At 43.7% G+C, this 19603-nt stretch overlaps 1 protein-coding gene across 1 annotated transcript in view; it reads left to right on the forward strand.

Moving 5' to 3' along the window:
- Positions 1–19399, forward strand: part of SLC30A5 (solute carrier family 30 member 5) — a 41014-nt gene extending 21615 nt beyond the window's left edge. Inside the window, exons 7-16 of the mRNA XM_069749721.1 lie at positions 1021–1097; positions 7274–7444; positions 8633–8921; positions 11611–11819; positions 13068–13225; positions 13344–13473; positions 14874–15111; positions 15204–15430; positions 17848–17976; positions 18491–19399. Coding sequence (XP_069605822.1) covers positions 1021–1097; positions 7274–7444; positions 8633–8921; positions 11611–11819; positions 13068–13225; positions 13344–13473; positions 14874–15111; positions 15204–15430; positions 17848–17976; positions 18491–18661 — 1799 coding nt within the window. The 3' untranslated portion in view covers positions 18662–19399. The remainder of the gene's footprint in view (positions 1–1020; positions 1098–7273; positions 7445–8632; positions 8922–11610; positions 11820–13067; positions 13226–13343; positions 13474–14873; positions 15112–15203; positions 15431–17847; positions 17977–18490) is intronic.
- The last annotated feature ends 204 nt before the right edge of the window (positions 19400–19603 follow it).

Raw genomic sequence — 19603 nt, forward strand, 5'->3', positions numbered from 1 at the left:
CCGCCTAGTTATTGAGGATGACGACACACAGGATGTTCTGGCAACTTTTGTTCTTAAATGTTTTTCTTTTCTCTGTTCTATCCGAACATAAAGTTCAGCGTACCCGCAAGAGAAATTGACATGTTGTGTGTTTCAAAAACACCGCAGGTCAGTTTACGCAGCGTAGAAAAAAGAAAAGCATGGTGGGCATGAGATTTCTATAAATCCCATTCATTTTGCTGAAACTGTAAAACGCTGCGTTTATTGCACAGTGAAACACTCATTGTGGAAACGTAAAGCATTTCTTTTATTGCAGCGCTGGAGTGGTGCTTCTAATCTCATACTAACCCGCCGCCATCTTCACCTTCTGTCACCGCCACTACCGTCGATCTTCATCAGTTTGTGACCTGCCAGATCGCTCCCGTGTTTCATGGAGCAAGCTGGAGGTCACTTTTCAATGTAAGTCTATGAGGGCGTCATTCTGGCGGTCATAGACTGACATTGGCAGCTTGTGATTGTTACTTCTTACTTCCAAACAGTCAGAAGTTGCAGCCGGTCACATGATGGCTTTGCAGTAACAGAGCGGTGCCGATAAAAGGTGAAGACTATGGAGGGTGAGCATAAGATTATGGGCAGGGACCTTAGATCAGAAGCGCCACTCCAGCGCTGAATACAAAACTGCCGGAGTTATGCTTAAACCTAAAGTTCCGGTCACTTATTTGGGCAAAGGTTTCAAAGTGAGAACTTTACTGTTCTAATCATGTGGAGTACTAGAAAGGAACAATAGTTCATGCAATGTGTTTCCATCGGAAAATGTGCAAATTGATGGAAAGACGTATTTGTTTATGCCACTGTCCGGATGAAGGTTCCACCCGGGAAATAATTTGGGAGACCCAGCCACTTGGGATGAGAAGACAGCTGCTCCTCTGTGGGTATAGACGGGATGGTCAGTCTTGGCATCAGCGGTACATGCCATCTGCTCTGACCTCTATGGCCAGTTGATGCCCACTTTCTTAAGAACCCTTAACGTTACTCATCTAGCTGAAGGACACCATGACAGTGCACTTACTCATTTCTTGTACACTGCATTCTCCCTCTTAGGAGTTGCTGACCACAAGGTAAGAAGAATCTCCTGGAATTTCCTGACCTCTTTTGATTCCGAACCTTCAGTAAAAAATAATGTCTTTCTGGTGCCCTCTGTCTGTATCCTCTATTTGTAGTTTTTTTGGTTTTGTTGCCATCTTTGCGTGTACGGAACAAAATGATGTATGCGACGGGTGCAGAAGTCTCGTACTGTCCTGTGTTCGGTGGTGTTTGGGAACACGCTCCGTATTCTCAAATGGACACAGATTTCATCAGCGCTCGCAAACCAAGGGGCCAAGTCTGTCGTCATAAATTAGGATAGTCCGAGACAAGTTATGTATAGGTACAGTATATCACAAAAGTGAGTACACCCCTCGCATTTTTGTAAATATGTTTATATTTTTTCATGGGACAATACTGAAGATCTGACCCTGTAGTCAGAGTGCAGCTTGTATAACAGTAAATATGCTGTGGCTTCTAATTAACTCAACACACAGCCCTTAATGTCTAAACTGCTGGGAGCAAAAGTTGAGCACACCCCTAAGTGAAAATAGCCAAATTGTTCCCAATTGGCTGTTTTTCCTCACGGTGTCCTGTGACTTATTGTTACAAGGTCTCATGTGTAAAATTTGGTGTTATCGCTCTCATACTGGTTACTGGAAATTCAGCATGCCGGCTTTTTTCTGCATGGATCTGAAAAAAAGAATCATTGCTCTACATATAGATGGCATAAGCTATAAGAAGTTTGCCATCACCCTGAACCTGAGCTGCAGCGTTACGGTGGCCAAGACCATACAGCAGTTGAAACAAGACAGGTTCCACTGAGAACAGGCCTTGCCATGGCCAACCAAAGAAGCTGAGTGCACGTGCTCAGTGTAATATCCAGAGGTTGTCTCTGTATGAATGCTGTCATCATTGCTGCAGAGGGTAAAGGAGTAGGGAGCCAGCATGTCAGTTCTCTGACCATACGCCACACACTGCATCAAATTGGTCTGCATGGCTGTCCTACCAGAAGGAAGCCTCTTCTAAAGATGATGCACAAGAAAGCCTACAAACACTTTGCTGAAGACAAGCAGACTGAGGACATAGATTACTGCAACCAAGTCCTGTGGTCTGATGAGACCAACATAAACTGATTTGGTTCAGATGGTGTCAAGCGTGTGTAGCGGCAACCAGGTGAGGAGTACAAAGACAAATGTGTCCTGCCTACAGTCAAGCATGGTGGTGGGAGTGTCATAGTTTGGGGCTGCAGGAGAGCTGCCAACTGTGGGAAGCTACAGTTCACTGTGGGAACCATGAATGCCAACATGTACTGTTAAATACTGATACAGAGCATGATCTCCCTCGATTCGGAACCTAGGCTGCAGGGCAGTATTCTAACATAACGACCCCAAACACCTCCAAGACCACCCCTGCCTTGCTAAAGAGACTGATGATGGTGAAGGTGCTGAACTGGCAAAGCATGTGTCCAGACCTAAACCCTATAGAGCGTCTATGGAGCATCCTCATATGGAAGGTGAAGGTCTCCAACATGCACCAGCTCCATGATGTCGTCATGGAGAGGTGGAAGAGGATTTCAACCTATGAAGCTCTAGTAAACTCCATGCCAATAGAGTCAAGGGAGTGGTTGAAAATAATGGTGGCCACACAAAATAGTGACACGTTGGGCAATATTTGGCCATTTTCACCTAGGGGTGTACTCACTTTTATTGGCAGCTGGTAAGACCTGAATGGCTGTGTGTTGGGTTATTTAGAGGACACACCAAATTTACACTGATAAACAAGCTGTACACTGACTACTTTACATTGTATCAAAGTGTCAGATCTTCATTGTTGTCCCATGAATAAAATAAAAATATTTTCTAAAATGTGAGGGGTGTACTCATTTTTGTGATGTACTGTAGATGTCTCTGAGAAGGCTGGATATCAACCAATATGGCTGCCTTTATTGCTACAGTAGCCATGCTCTTGACTCTGCCTGGTTATGTGGGGAAGGAGTCGTGGTGAACTTGCTGTTCCTGAGTGTGGGTCGCCTGGATAGCCGTAAGATGGATGTGGGGATCTGACCACTACATCTTCAAGAATAAAGGGATTAATGTCCTTCCGGGCTTTTTCCTGTGCAGCGCCACTCCAGGTCACCGGCTGGGCCGAGAATTGCAACTCCACTCTGTTAAAGGGGTATTCCTATAATTGACATTTAGGACATGTCTGCTGTGAATCTCCCCTTTAGTAACGCTTTATCACGTGTATTGGAGTCCTAGAAACAGTAGGACAGTGATCTGGTCTGACGCCACGATCTTATTGACCTGTCCAATAACTTGTGCAGCCATCGGGCTGGACGGGGTTGGAATAGGTTGATGGGTGCGGGTCATAAAGGCAGGCCCTACATTTATCACACATTTAGGGCTCGTTCAGACCAAGTATAGTGTGTCCGGGTGATTCTGTATGCTGACAGCACATAGACCAATGCCAGGTAATGCGGTAGAGCACAAACACACGTGGACCAACGGTCTGTATATACAACCCCTGATAAAAATTATGGAATCACCGGGCTTAGAGGATGGTCATTCAGTTGTTTAATTTTGTAGAAAAAAAGCAGATCACAGACATGGCACAAAACTAAAGTCGTTTCAAATGGCAACTTTCTGGCTTTAAGAAACACTAAAAGAAATCAAGCACAAAAAATGTGGTAGTCAGTAATGGTTACTTTTTTTTAACCAAGCATAGGGGGAAAATTATGGAATCACTCAATTCTGAGGAAAAAAATATGAATCATGAACAACAAACAAACAAACACTCCAAAATATCACTAGTATTTTGTTGCACCACCTCTGGCTTTTATAACAGCTTGTAGTCTCTGAGGCCTGGACTTATTTAGTGTCACACAGTACTCGTCATCAATCTGGCTCCAACGTTCTCTGATTGCTGTTGCCAGATCAGCTTTGCAGGTTGGAATCTTGTCATGGACCATTTTCTACAACTTCCAAAAAAGATTTTCAATTGGATTGAGATCCGGACTATTTGCAGGCCATGACATTGACCTTATGTATCTTTTTTTCAAGGAATGTTTTCACAGTTTTTGCTCTATGGCAGGATGCATTATCATCTCGAAAGATGATTTCATCATCCCCATGTCCATTCGTGTCTGCGAATTGAGATACTGATTTGGCTTTTATCCTAAGTCATATTATACGACTCGGTAAAGAGTTGATTGTGACTTGTAGGATCGCTACTTCCAACAGGTGGCGCTATAGAGTTTAAGTCCTCTTTTTCTCAGAAGAGGCAATTTGCATTTCATCATCCCCAAACATCCTTTCAATTCATGGGATAAGAAAAGTGTCCAAAATATCAACATAAACTTCTGCATTTATTGAAGACTAGATGGTGGCCCGATTCTAACGCATCGGGTATTCTAGAATATGTATTTATTTATGTATGTATATAGCAGCCACATAGTATATAGCACAGGCCATGTAGTATATAGGAGCCATGTAGTATATAGCAGACAAATACTACATGGCCTGTGCTATATACTATGTGGCTGCTATATACATACATATTGTAGAATACCCGATGCGTTAATACAGGCCACACAATATAGAACAGTGGCCACGCAGTATATAACACAGCCACGTACTATATAACAGTGCCCACGCAGTATATAGCAGCCCACGTACTATGTAACACAGCCCACGCAGTATATAGCAGCCACGCAGTATATAACACAGGCGATGTAGTATATAACACAGGCCACGCAGTATATAACACTGGCCACGTAATATATAGCACAGCCCACGCAGTATATAACAGCCACGTAGTATATAACACTGCCTACGCAGTATATAACAGTGGCCACATAATATATAGCACAGCCCACGCAGTATATAACAGTGGCCACATAATATATAGCACAGCCCACGCAGTATATAACAGTAGCCACGTAATATATAGCACAGCCCACGCAGTATATAACACTGGCCACATAATATATAGCACAGCCCACGCAGTATATGGCAGCCACGTAGTATATAACACTGCCTACGCAGTATATAACAGTAGCCACATAATATATAGCACAGCCCACGCAGTATATAACAGTGGCCACGTAATATATAGCACAGCCCACGTAGTATATAACACTGCCTATGTAGTATATAGCAGCCATGCGGTATCTAACACAGCCCACGTAGTATACAGCAGTGTGGGCACCGTATCCCTGTTAAAAAAATAATGAAAATAAAAAATAGTTATATACTCACCCCCTGGGATCCACCGAAGCTCCGGCGATAGGTGCGCGGCTGCCGCCATCTTCCGTTCCCAGAATGCATTGCGAAATTACCCAGATGACTTGGCAGTGTCGCAAGGTTTTTTGTTTTTTTATTATTTTTAACATTACATTTTTTTACTATTGATGCCGCATAGGCAGCATCAATAGTAAAAAGTTGGGGACACACAGGGTTCATAGTAGCGGTTACGGAGTGGGTTACCCGCGGCATAACGCGGTTCGTTACCGCCGGCATTAACCCTATGTGAGCAGTGACTGGAGGGGAGTATGCGGGTGCCGGGCACTGACTGCGGGGAGTAAGGAGCGGCCATTTTCTTCCGGACTGTGCCTGTCGCTGATTGGTCGCGGCAAAACAGCCAAGACCAATCAGCGACTTGGAATTCCATGACAGACAGAGGCCGCGACCAATGAATATCTGTGACAGAAAGACAGATGGAAGTGACCCTTAGACAATTATATAGTAGATGTAATGACAGCCATCTCCCCAGTTCCTTTACCTGACATGCAGCCCTATATCATCAATGACTGTGGAAATTTGCACGTTCTCTTCAGGCAGCCATCTTTATAAATCTCATTGGAACGGCACCAAGCAAAAGTTCCAGCATCATCACCTTGCCCAATGAAGATTCGCGATTCATCACTGAATATGACTTTCATCCAGTCATCCACAGTCCACGATTCCTTTTCCTTAGCCCATTGTAACCTTGTTTTCTCTGTTTAGGTGTTAATGATGGCTTTCGTTTAGCTTTTCTGTATGTAAATCCCATTTCCTTTAGGCGGTTTCTTACAGTTCGGTCACAGACGTTGACTCCAGTTTCCACCCATTCGTTCCTCATTTGTTTTGTTGTGCATTTCCTGTTTTGGAGACAAATTGCTTTAAGTTTCTGGTTTTGACGCTTTGATGTCTTCCTTGGTCTACCAGTATGTTTGCCTTTAACAACCTTCCCATGTTGTTTGTATTTTGTCCAGATTTTAGACACAATGACTGTGAACAACCAACATCTTTTGCAACATTCCGTGATGATTTACCCTCTTTTAAAAGTTTGATAATCCTCTCCTTTGTTTCAATTGTCATCTCTCATGTTGGAGCCATGATTCATGCCAGTCCCCCTGGTGCAACAGCTCTCCTAGGTGTGATCACTCCTTTTTAGATGCAGACTAACGAGCAGATCTAATTTGATGCAGGTGTAATTTTTGGGTATGAAAATTTACAGGGTGATTCCATAATTTTTCCCCTATGCTTGGTTAAAAAAGTAACCATTACTGACTCCCACATTTTTGTTCTTGATTTCTTTTAGTGTTTCTTAAAGCCAGAAAGTTGCCATTTGAAATGACTTTAGTTTTGTACCATGTCTGTGATCTGCTTTTTTTTTTTTTCTACAAAACTAAACAACTGAATGATCATCCTCCAAGGCCGGTGATTCCATAATTTTTGCCAGGGGTTGTAATAAGATCACAGCATGCAATGAGAATTAACCCTTATTCTGGATTAAGTTAGTGGGCGCAGATAAATCTGATCACATGCGGGGGACCGTGTTTTTTTTACATCAATCCTTTACAGTTAAGATTAAGGAAAGTGTGTTTGACCTCTATTGTTCATGTAAAGCCTATATTCCATACGGATGTATAAAACGGACACAGATGCGATATGGATATTTAAAACCGGACATGCACTATCCAATACACAAGCAAAAGGGTTTTGTTTTTGTTTTTTGGACAAAAGCTGGCGACTTTTGTTACGCTTATGTGAAACCGTCCTTACGGCGTACCGTACAGATATGACGCTGCGTTGCATGTGACCATGTCTGACATTTCTCCATTACGTCTCTACTTTGTCTGGATCTGTGCAGTTTCTTTCTGACTTTTTTTCCCCTGTATTAGAAGGATGTATTCATGGCCGTGCCTGTGTTTTCCTGTTGTTTTCAGGGCGGAGTGCTGCTGCTGGTCTTGGCTTTATGTTTCAATGTTGGTTTCCACGCAGCTTCCAGAAAGCTTTCTCTAGATATCGGTGGAGCCAAGCGTCTGCAAGCGTTGTCTCACCTCGTCTCTGTCGTATTGCTGTGCCCATGGGTCATCGTACTCACTGCAACTACCGAGGTAATGGCCGTGCCCATCTGTAGACACCACGTGTTAGACGACAGCTGGTTCTTACATATTACATTAGATAAAGGAAGCGAGAAGCCAGATCTGTCTGCAACTCCTCAGTGAGCTCAGCCTTGGACTGGTCTGTCCTTATGGCTGGGAATGAACGATCTGCGCATTAGTTTCTTATTTAAATACATGGATTTTATTGTGCTAAAGAAACAAAAAAATAACTGGTTTCATTAACACATTTGCATGTACCGTTTGTGCAGGCTTTTTTTTTTTCTTGCATTTTGTTGGTTGCTGAATGAGTTAACTGAGAATCCATTAGTGAGCTCCTTCCGACGGGAGAATTTGGAGCTCTTTGATCTGTTTTTCTGAGCTCTTCATTGGATTTATAGCCACAAAGGTAGCTCAGCCTTCATGTGATCATAAATCGGCTGACCTGGGCAGGGGAAAAGACGAGTTACAAACTCCCGGTGTAAACGAGCTCGCTGACAGATTCTTTTCGCTCATACGGCTATAAAAGGAAAACGGTGCTGAAGTTTTAATGAAACACGGTTGCAAAAATTGATGTTTAATCCACAATTTTTTTTTTATTTTACCCCTCCATCGTGGAGATATTGGCAAAGTTAACTCCTAAGAGGCTGAATACTTTGATTGCTGATGTATCCACAACAGAGAGGTGAAATTTAAAAAAAAAAAAAAAAAAAACATTTTATTCTACTTATTCCACTCTGCAGCCATTATTACATCGTGTGCTCAGTTCAACATGGAAAATTTGGTAAAAGGTCATCTTAAAGGGAAACTAATAGTATGCCAAAATGCTAGTACCTGCATATATTGGGTCAATCTGCAGTGTCATACCGTTGTAAGGTTACGGCTCAGTACATAGTGAGTGGCGGCTTTATTCACGTCCCGGCACTTCTCGGAGCAGAGTAAGCTGGTAATCAATGGGCCAGGACATGGTTACTGCCGGCACTCACTATGTACTGAGCGCTGACTGTTTCCGCCCGTCTATGACTGAAAGCCGGAGGACGCAGGGAGGAATAAAGGTCATTTCCTCCCAGTGCGACGGCCGGACAGCTTTAGAGCGCCATTAATCTGCAGGTTATCAGCATTCAGGGACATGACACACTTCCAGGTCCTTGGTTATAAACTATCACTGCTGGTCCAATAATGTTGTGTTTTCCCTCATTTCAGAGCAAAGTGGAGTCTTGGTGGTCCCTGGTAATGCCATTCGTCACCGTCATTTTCTCCGTCATGATTCTGGATTTCTACGTGGAGTCTGTGTGCGCGGTTAAGATGGAAATATCAAAGTGTGCCCGCTACGGGTTCTTTGTCATCGCCCTGAGCGCGCTGCTTCTTGGCAATTTCTGGACTCATCCTATCACTGACCAGCTCCGAGCGATGAATAAACCAGCGCACCAGCCGAGTACTGAACACGTGCTGTCCGGAGGGGTGGTGGTCAGCGCCGTGTTCTTCTTGTTATGTAAGTCGTAGTGGTAAGGACGGCTCCAACCAAGTCCAGGTTTGACCTTGTGTGTTTTCTGCAATAGTGAGTGGTACTGATTGCAATGGACGTGTCCGGCTCCTTGTGCAGCTCTGCACATTCATCCACGATGCATCCATTATTATGGTCCGTAAAACTTACCAAAGTAGTACTAGTACATGCCGCTATCTGTTTTCCACACAAACCATCAGTCCACATCTGCCACGCGTGGTCTGTGACACGGACGGACAGCACAAATTTATTTTACTCTCATCGGAATAAGCTCTAACTTGAAAATGTTTGTAGTTCCACCATTGGACCACAAGGTGGCGCTATGATGTCGTGTTTCAGCCCATAGACATGCTAGATGTTGATTACATTCCAGTATCTGCATAATTCTATATCCGATTTAATAACGGTTCTTTAACAATAGTTGGTATCGTACTCTCCTAACAGCCCCGCTGTAAACCCAGCACAGGCCGATCCGGAGGGAGGTCGCACCAGCTCTGGAAGTGATGTCTGCTTTACTTGGGAAGTCATCAGGACCGCTGTAACCTGTGACTGGAAAGGAGCGAAAGAGAAACATCCAATGACATGTTCTTCCAGTCACCTGACCGCTGCAGCCAATCATAGGCTGCTGAAGTCTTTGTGACAGTAGAATGAAGTAGACTTCACTTCCAGATCTGGCACAAACCTCTAGAGCAGCCTGTGCTGGATCCATGGAGGTTGTTGAAGGAGAGTATACCTCCGTTTTTTTTGTTCTAAAACCATCCATGCCTAGAGAAAAAATCAAGACAACCCATTTAAAGGGACTTACGGTAGTTTGAACAGTCGTTCTATGTTGACAGAGTCCTGTCGCTCGGTGCTTCATGGCAACCAATCATTTATATTCACCTTCCCACCTGTCTCTTTCTCCCTCTATCTTCACCTCGACCCCATCTTTGATTGACAGGGCAGAGATGGATGGAAACCAAGCAGGTGGGAAGGTGTATATAAATGATTGGTCGCGCCATGAAGCACTGAGCGCCTGCACTTAGTTTGAACAGTCATTCTGTGCTGACCATACTTTTAAAGGGGTATGGTCATTTTTTTTAATTTGCTTTAATTATATAGTCGGCATGAAAATAAGCAAGATTGAAATTGCGTTGTTTTTTCTATCTGCTGTCATTCTCATTGTGTGAGAACTTTTATCTTTTATAGAGTACTGCTGGTTTCCATGGCGCTCAGCCACTAGAGCTTGGCCAGACCCTGTCAGAGAGGGCACTTTATTTGACGACTGGCTCTGCAATGTATCTACGCAGAGTGAGCTGTCAGTCCATGTCTCATGGCATGCTTACTGCGTCGACACACCTCTCTGACTGAAAGCCGCCGGCTCCCTGGAGAAATAAAGTTCATTTTCTCCCAGGTGCTGCACGTTCAGTAAACTGTTAACCTACAGATTAACCCTATATCTATTATATTTTACAGTTATCGGAGCTGACCAGTTTCCAGTAATATACATGAGTTGCCCGCTACACTTTTTATTTTTGGCTAACCGAGTAATATGCTATTAAACTTTTTGACTTAATTTGACCTCCCTATGCAAACTGAAGCCCCAAACCGTTTCTGTGATGTGACTGTCACAGTATAAACAGATTATATTAACACAAATGAATGAAAATTCAGGCAGCAAAGTCACTGGTAAAGTGCTGGAGGGGAGATATATTTCACTACACCTAATGGTGTCGGAGATATAAAATCCAGAGTTTTTTCCTCCAGCACATTAAGTATTGTGAGGATTAAGATAAGTTGCATAATGGGCTGTTTTTTTATGTGGAGAACCATAGAGAGGGTGGGAGGTTGTCCACCTTCTCTCCACCTGCAGAGTCGGCACAGCAGTGTGCGGACAGGACCGGTGTGATGTCACAGTCATGTGATCAGTCACATGGGTGAGGAGTCACATAGTCTGCGCTTAAATAGCTGAACTCCACGGACAGTCTGGGTTGTTGAGTGCCTGGAGAGGAAGACTCCAGGAAAGTGTTTTGTGCACGTGGTTCGTGTTAAAGGACATTGCTAACCCTGAGTGGGCTGACCCTCACTAATGCAAGGACTGCACGTAGTGCTACCATTTTATTTTGTTTTGCTGTTTTGCCCAGAGGGCCATGTTTATTTTGTGTTTTAAAACTTGATTTATTGGATACAGCATAAACCAAGTGCATCCTTTAAAGACACAGTGTTCCCATGACTACATCCGTGTCAGCCGAGTGAGCCAATCTACCTACCTTTTGTCTTTATAGTTATTTTTTTATTTTGTAATTTTCCACTGTAACTAGGACAGCCATGAAAGCCCTGGTTACAGTGGTAAAATACCTCCTGATCTTGGGCTTAGCTGAAACTTAGCAGCCGTGCTTTGCCAGGGGTATTGCCAATGTTCACTACGTACTACCCTAAACTTAGAAGAGCGAAGTAGTTATACACCTATGAATTGTTACCTCGCCTCTGATTTATATGAAGGTTTATACAGAATCTAAGAGGGGAAAAAACATGGCTTGCTCCATGCCAATAGTTTTGTATACATGGCACCTGGGTTAAGTATTGTACAGCAGCACAATGAGACTGTAGGACTTCACACTATAGGGCTATTTGTTTTTTGCTACATATAATGTATAATCTCAGTGTACTTACGGTTCTGTTTTCATTTGTCCTACAGCTGCAAATATCCTGGCATCTGCCTCCAGGAAAGGACAGAAAGGCACCCTTGTAGGGTACTCGCCTGAAGGGACACCCCTCTATACCTTTATGGGAGATGCCCTGCACAGCACATCCCCGTCCATGCCAAGGTTTATAAAGGATTCACTAAAACAGATTCTCGAAGAGTATGACTCCAGACAGATCTTCTATTTCCTGTGTCTAAATCTGGTGGGTACTGCTTCTGATGGGCAACATTATCACTGAGTCACAACAACCTCTAAGGACCTCGGTGCTAAAAGATTAAGATTTCCCATGCTTGTTGTGTGTGTATACACTCCTCAACATTGCAACACTAAGAAGGAAAAGTCATGACATTATGGAACTCGCAGGATTGATATTACTCAATAAATTGAAATATTATGAAAATTATTTTTTTATTTTTTCATCATTTGTATATCAATAATACGTATGAGTGGCAATCACTTTGACAAATCATCAAGATCCGCTGCTGACAGCTCCCTTTGCAATTGCTGACTAATGATATTCCAAATGTGCTCAATGGGAGTCATGTCTGGAGATGCTGCAGGCCATGGTAGCATATTTAGGCCACGCACCCCTTTAGGCTATATTCACACTTTGCGGATTTTGCTGCGGATCCGCAGCGGATTTGACCGCTGCGGATCCGCAGCAGTTTCCCATGAGTTTACATTTCAATGTAAACCTATGGGAAACAAAAAACGCTGTGCACATGCTGCAGAAAAATCCGCGCGGAAACGCTGCGGATTACATTCCGCAGCATGTCACTTCTTTTCTGCGGATTTTCAGCTGCTCCAATAGAAAACTGCAGTTGAAAATCCGCAGAAGAAAACGCAGTAAAAACCGCGATAAATCCGCAGTAAAAACCGCGATGGGTTTTCACTGCGGATTTTGCAATTCCGCTGCGGAAAAATCCGCAGTGGAATCTGCAAAGTGTGCACATAGCCTTAGTCTTCATTGATTTGGATGCGGGACCAGTAGTACGACCATTTCTCCAAAGTGTGCAGAGAGCCATTTTTCAGCACCACACCATGTCGCATTTTGCACTTTCTACTGGTGGCAAATGCGTGGCCTAAGTGTGCTTCCATGGCCTGCAGTGTCTTCGGACCCGTCTTCCATTGAGCACATTTGAGACGTCATTGGTTGGCAATTACAAAAGGAACTGCCAGCAACGAATCTTGATGATTTGCGTGGCACAACATTCCTCAGACAACCAACCAAGGTGTGTAAGTGCAGGGATTTCTGCACGTGGCGCTCACACTCGATACTGAATAAATCCACAATTCCACGGCTTTTCCTTGTTGCAGTGTTAATTGCGCAGAATATAAGTGTAGAGTAAGGTGTGTCTAAGAGGCTGCATGTCTGTTTAGAGCACAGCCAGTGTCATGGCCCATATTCTGTTCTCTGCTGTTGGATTCATCTTCTTAATCTGATTTTTAGGCGTTCACATTTGTGGAGATTTTCTATGGCGTGTGGACCAATAGTCTTGGATTGTTATCTGATGGTTTCCACATGTTGTTCGATTGCTCTGCTCTCGTCATGGGACTTATTGCTGCACTAATGACCCGATGGAAAGCAACACGTATATTCTCTTATGGGTAAGAACGCGCATTTCTCTATAGATGTCATATGGCGTGTCCCCGCACCATATACCCATGGTATACTAACATTGTATATTACATATTTGTGGTGACTTTTTTTATTTATTTTTTTTAGGTACGGCCGAGTGGAAATACTGTCCGGGTTTATTAATGGCCTCTTCCTGGTGGTGATCTCATTCTTTGTGTTTATTGAGGCTGTGGGCCGGATCTTTGATCCCCCTGACATCAATACCGATATGTTAACAGTAAGTGCAGACGTTTCCATTTATCATTATGAGGGCTTGTCCAGATATATTGGGCTAACCCTATGCCTCAATATGTATGGATTGCAGAATCATGTAGGATATATAGAAGGGGAACGAGATTCATAGGCCGTGCAGTGCTCCTCGGGCAATTTAAATGGATTGTCAACTATTTGGACAACCCCTTGTGAATCACTGTTTCCCCCCCAGTAAAATAACCACACTTAGTCTCCTCTGGTGCCAGCTCTCTCAGGAATTATCACGCGAGTTTTGTGGCCAGCTCTGTCTTCGCTTGCTGTCCCTTCCTTCGGACAAATCAAGATATCCCAAGGAAGCGAGAACAGCCGCAGCTCACACTTCCTCCAGATGGCAGTCGGGTCCATAGGAGTGAAGTCAGTGCTATTTGGCAGCAGGGATCGCGTGACATAGCCATGTCACACAATCCCCGGGAGAGCCACTGCTGATAATGCTGGAACATCGTTGGCACCAGAGGTAAGTATAAGTGTTATTAATTTACTAGGGGAAGGGGGCACTGTGATTCAGAAGGTGTTGTACGAGTAATGGACAACGCCTTTAAATATGCAGTGAGGAAGAGGACATGAACTCTTAGGATTGCTACCTCCATTAGCTGGCCCTAAAGTCAAGATATCCTTTTCTGATTGTCAGGCCTGATGAGACGTCATGTGTGTGTCACACTGCGACGATGACGATGCATCGATCTTACAAATCAGAAGCGCACAGGGATTCCAGTAGGTCGGAGGCAGTTGGCACGGATGCCCTTACGGCGGCAATGTTATACTCATATGGCTACCGGACCAGAGTCCTGCAAATGTATTGGCTCGTCTGCATGAACCATTACATGTGCTGGGTCACCTGACTCTTCACAATGGCAGATATTGGCAGAGAGTCGTACGGGGCAGCTATATTTCAAAATGCCTGATTCTTCTGTACCCCCAAGGAGATAAGCGGCCACCAGAGGTTTCTAGTAGTCCCGAGCCTGAAGATTAGATGCCATCACGTAGGATACCAGGAAGCTGCTGGCTGCTTAGTGATGGCTGCCTCCTTAACTTCTGGGTTCCTGTGCAATTGAACGTGCTTGCTCTATCAGCCAGGAATTTCTTTATTCTTCTCAGTTTGTTGCAGTGGATTCTTATATTATGAAGCACTGATAATGACTTAAGGGGACTGTAAAAAATAAAAGTTTTACTCACGAAAACCATGCAAAACATGCTCACATTGTTATTACAGCCTTACTAGATTCAGGGTGAGCCTGTAGAAGAGTGGCGACTTTTTATTTTTTTATTTTTTCAACCTTGTACACACCATGTAGAAACAAAAATCTCATTAGCCATACCTGAAGATATCAGTCCAAATACTGAACGGTCTCTTCTGTCTCTCAACAGCCAGTGTCGGTCGGGGGCCTTCTTGTCAATCTCGTTGGTATTTGTGCCTTTAGTCATGCCCACTCCCACGGTGGCTCCCGAGGAGGAGGAGGATGTTCTTCGCACGATCATGGCCACTCACACCATGGCCATAGCCACAGTCACGGACACGGTCATTCACACAGTGATCACGGACATGCGCACAACCATGGTCATTCTCATGGATCAGGTGGAGGAGGAATGAATGCAAACATGCGCGGTGAGTGCAGCTTTTCTGGCGGATTTCTGAAACGATGTGAGGTCCGAGGTTGGGTTGTCGTTTGCTATGACCATTCTTCTCTCTCTCCTCAGGCGTGTTTCTACACGTGCTGGCTGACACACTAGGCAGCGTGGGCGTCATAGTATCCACCATATTGATTCGACAGTTTGGCTGGCTGATTGCTGATCCTCTGTGTTCCCTTTTTATTTCTGTCCTGATATTTGGGAGCGTCCTCCCTCTCCTGAAGGATGCGTGCCAAGTGATCCTCCTGAGAATTCCTCCTGAAATTGAGAAGGGAATAAATGTGGCGCTTGAGAAGGTGAATTCACTTATTTATTTCTTCTCAGGCATTCTGCGCCATTCATTTACTATGTGTAAGGCCTTATTCAGATGTTCGTGGTCTATCCGTTTTTTTTTTTTTTTTCATGGATACAACACCTACCCATTATTTTCTATGGTGCCGTTCACATGTCCATGTTTTTTCAGGGACCGTGTGTCTGTGCCAAACTTGCAAAGACATGTTGGGCTGAAAGGTGGCAGATGAGGTTTAACAATGATAAATGTAAGGTTATACACATGGGAAGAAGGAATCAATATCACCATTACACACTGAATGGGAAACCACTGGGTAAATCTGACAGGGAGAAGGACTTGGGGATCCTAGTTAATGATAAACTTACCTGGAGCAGCCAGTGCCAGGCAGCAGCTGCCAAGGCAAACAGGATCATGGGGTGCATTAAAAGAGGTCTGGATACACATGATGAGAGCATTATACTGCCTCTGTACAAATCCCTAGTTAGACCGCACATGGAGTACTGTGTCCAGTTTTGGGCACCGGTGCTCAGGAAGGATATAATGGAACTAGAGAGAGTACAAAGGAGGGCAACAAAATTAATAAAGGGGATGGGAAAACTACAATACCCAGATAGATTAGCGAAATTAGGATTATTTAGTCTAGAAAAAAGACGACTGAGGGGCGATCTAATAACCATGTATAAGTATATAAGGGGACAATACAAATATCTCGCTAAGGATCTGTTTATACCAAGGAAGGTGACGGGCACAAGGGGGCATTCTTTGCGTCTGGAGGAGAGAAGGTTTTTCCACCAACATAGAAGAGGATTCTTTACTGTTAGGGCAGTGAGAATCTGGAATTGCTTGCCTGAGGAGGTGGTGATGGCGAACTCAGTCGAGGGGTTCAAGAGAGGCCTGGATGTCTTCCTGGAGCAGAACAATATTGTATCATACAATTAGGTTCTGTAGAAGGACGTAGATCTGGGGATTTATTATGATGGAATATAGGCTGAACTGGATGGACAAATGTCTTTTTTCGGCCTTACTAACTATGTTACTATGTTACTATGTATGTCCGTTTTTCTCTGGTATCACGCATTAAAAGAGCCAATACAAGTCAATGGGTCCACAATGCAAAATGCAGAAATTGTTAAAGATTTCTGCTCATTTTCATAAATTCTTAAAATGGTAAAGTGCTTATAAAAGCAAGCAACTTAGCATTTTGCTTCCTAATAAAGTTCATTTCCATTCTCAAGACCAATGGGAGTTTTAATTGTAATATGTACCAGTTGTTGGCCTGGTTACTGGCCACCTCTGCAGTCTATCAACAGTGGTTGATCTAGAAGCAAGGAGTGCAGCTCTTACAAACTCCTTACATAAGAGCTTGTAAATGCTGTTGAGCTGGCCAGCTTCAGTGCCCCTGCAATACTTGCCTCTGCTTGCAGCATCATAGAGCATATATGATGCCACTGGTCTGGACTGTCAATCAAGCATGAGCACTCCACCGCCTGGCAAGCAGGACGCCGGGAGGCAGGAGAATGGTGCAATTCTGCCAAAAAACGCTGAGAACGCCCCTTTAGCGCCAATGTGTACTTACTTTCAAAATCTATCGGACTGGCTGTCATTATTATTATTTGTTGTTGTTTTTTATATATATTTTATTTAACGTGATCTTGCCTAATATTAAACTGAGCCTGTTATGAGACCCACTAGAGACTGAGAGATTCTCATTTGAATATCAGATGGGGGGTAAACTTAAAAAAGGAATTTTTACAGTCATTTTGGGATACATTTTTGAAGTAAGTACACCAGCCTCCCCGGCTGACATCCACTTTGAACAGCTTGCATTTTTTTTAGAGGTGTACAGTGCAAATCAATGAAAGTTAATAAAAGTTTGATTACTATTAGTACAATCTTGTTTTAAAGAAAAAAATGGTAGAAGTTAAGTTGTATAATATTCTTCATCTTGCCCTTAATATTAGATATCACATTACATTTTATATTGATTTATATTGATTTTCTCGGTCGAGTGTCTGTAAGCGCTGACATGGGCAACCCACATAACATGATTATCTAAGGGTAAGGCTAGATTCACACATTGTTGCTCCGTGCTTGAACTGTGGCAAAAGGATGTGTGGATCCAGCCTTACCCTTGGATAATCCTGTCGTCCTGTCTGTGATTCGGGGAGGTGCTGTATAGTCCCGAGTGCGGTCATGATCTACCATTTATTCATGGAGGTCTTGTGTAAGTTATGGCAATGCTTCCCGACATAAATAGAAAGTTATGAATCTAGCATACATAAACTGATCTGCTCCTCCTTGGCGGCATATATTCAGGACAGTAATTTGTCTGCGCCTTATGTGTTACGGACCGGATCCATAACTTCATGGTTCTGTACCGGGTACATGAGCCGCTAGTGAAACAACCTGTTCTTCTTACAGATCTCAAACATTGATGGTCTGATCTCTTATCGGGATCCACATTTTTGGCGGCACTCGGCCTCTATCGTTGCAGGGACTATACACGTGCAAGTGATGTCGGATGTGGTGGAACAGCGGATCATTCAGCAGGTATCGTACAGATTATTAACTAATCTCTGGAGCTGGACGTCAGATTCTCATATGGGCTGCGCTAAAGGATTTACAGCTGTTATTTTATGCTAGAAAAGAGAGGGACTCTCAGTCTGGCGGATCTGACATGTCCTTGATTGCAAAGATGGCCGTAAATGCTGACGTAGTATCTGCCATTATAACTTCTGGCAGTCAAGCATGTTATAGCCTGAGACTACTCTGTAAAGAGCCTTTTCCAATTTAGCTGTGGTAATAGCCTTCCCTCCAGGAGACAGTACATGTGGAAGAAAGGGTTCTTTACAGTTAGAGCAGTCAGACTGTGAAATGCCTGAACTCAAGGGAAGGTAATGGCAGATGGAAAGGGCTGGATGCTTTTCCCACAGCAATTGGCATTGTGGGTTATCCATAATCTAGTGATGGACAATGTAGAGCTGGTGTAGAAAGGTTGATCTCGATAGACCGGTGTCTTTTTTTCAGTCTTAAGGATGATCCCCTTATCTTTCTATTCCTATAGGTAACGTCAGTTCTGAAAGACGTTGGCGTCACTAACCTCACAATTCAGGTGGAGAAGGAAGCTTATTTCCAGCACATGTCCGGCCTCAGCACCGGCTTTCAAGAAGTCCTGGTCATGACCCAACAGATGGACACCATCAAGTATTACAAGGATGGGACCTACATTATGTGACCGCCCGGCGGCCCCCGCTCAGTATTCTACCAGTGTACCACAAGGGAACCACAGGCTTGAGCCCAAGTGTGCGGGAATCACACGTTGTATAGACCTGGATTTTATACATCAGATTTTCTTGTCTTTGTGTAGAGTAAATGAGGATGTTTTTATACAATGATATGAAGCTGAATTTACCATTTACTACTTTATCTCGGACAAGAGGGGCTTTACCCTGGAGTGGATTGTGCCCTTGCCACCACGGAAAAGTGACCACCAATCTGCCATTCCTTTTTTCTTTTATTCATCCACGCAGACAATGGATTTACCTCGGTATTGCACAGAACAACAAAAATGGAACATTTATGTGTTTATCATATGGGATATAATATATTTTGTTTTTGCCTTTTTTCCCCTTTCTTTGTATTGTGCCTTTCAGTAAAATGTTCATTTTGTGGCGCGCCCAGATAACTTCACCAGCGTCCGTCCGAGGCCTGGGCCATCTGTTCCCAGTTTCCACCTGAATGACGATGGAGGGGGATATAGATTGACAATAATTAAACAGGATGACGGGGGTTGGGGTGTGCAGACAGTGCTGCAATGTCGCCATGCATGGCACTCGCGTTCTCTGAGGTTGGAAGGACCAATGTCTTCATTCTAAAGTGCTCCTTTTATACAGGGATGTGAGACTTTAAGAGATGAATATTTATAATTAGGCTTTATTTTTCTATAATTGTTCAATAAAACCTCCAGACATAAGATGTCCTCCCAGGAAACCTCATTCTTCTATACTGAAGACGCCAATCTGATATCTGTTTTTAAGAGAAAAAGAAAAAAAGGTTTTGTCTTTAATTTGTGATCAGAACTCCTGTCGCTGTTTTATTTTCTAGGGTTGATCAGGGCCGCGGGTTGTGGCCTCGCCTATGACCCGAGCTCACAGCAGGAGGTCTTATGAGCCTCAGG

Source organism: Ranitomeya imitator, chromosome 1 (assembly GCF_032444005.1).
Source record: "Ranitomeya imitator isolate aRanImi1 chromosome 1, aRanImi1.pri, whole genome shotgun sequence".
Classification (NCBI taxonomy): Eukaryota; Metazoa; Chordata; class Amphibia; order Anura; family Dendrobatidae; genus Ranitomeya; species Ranitomeya imitator.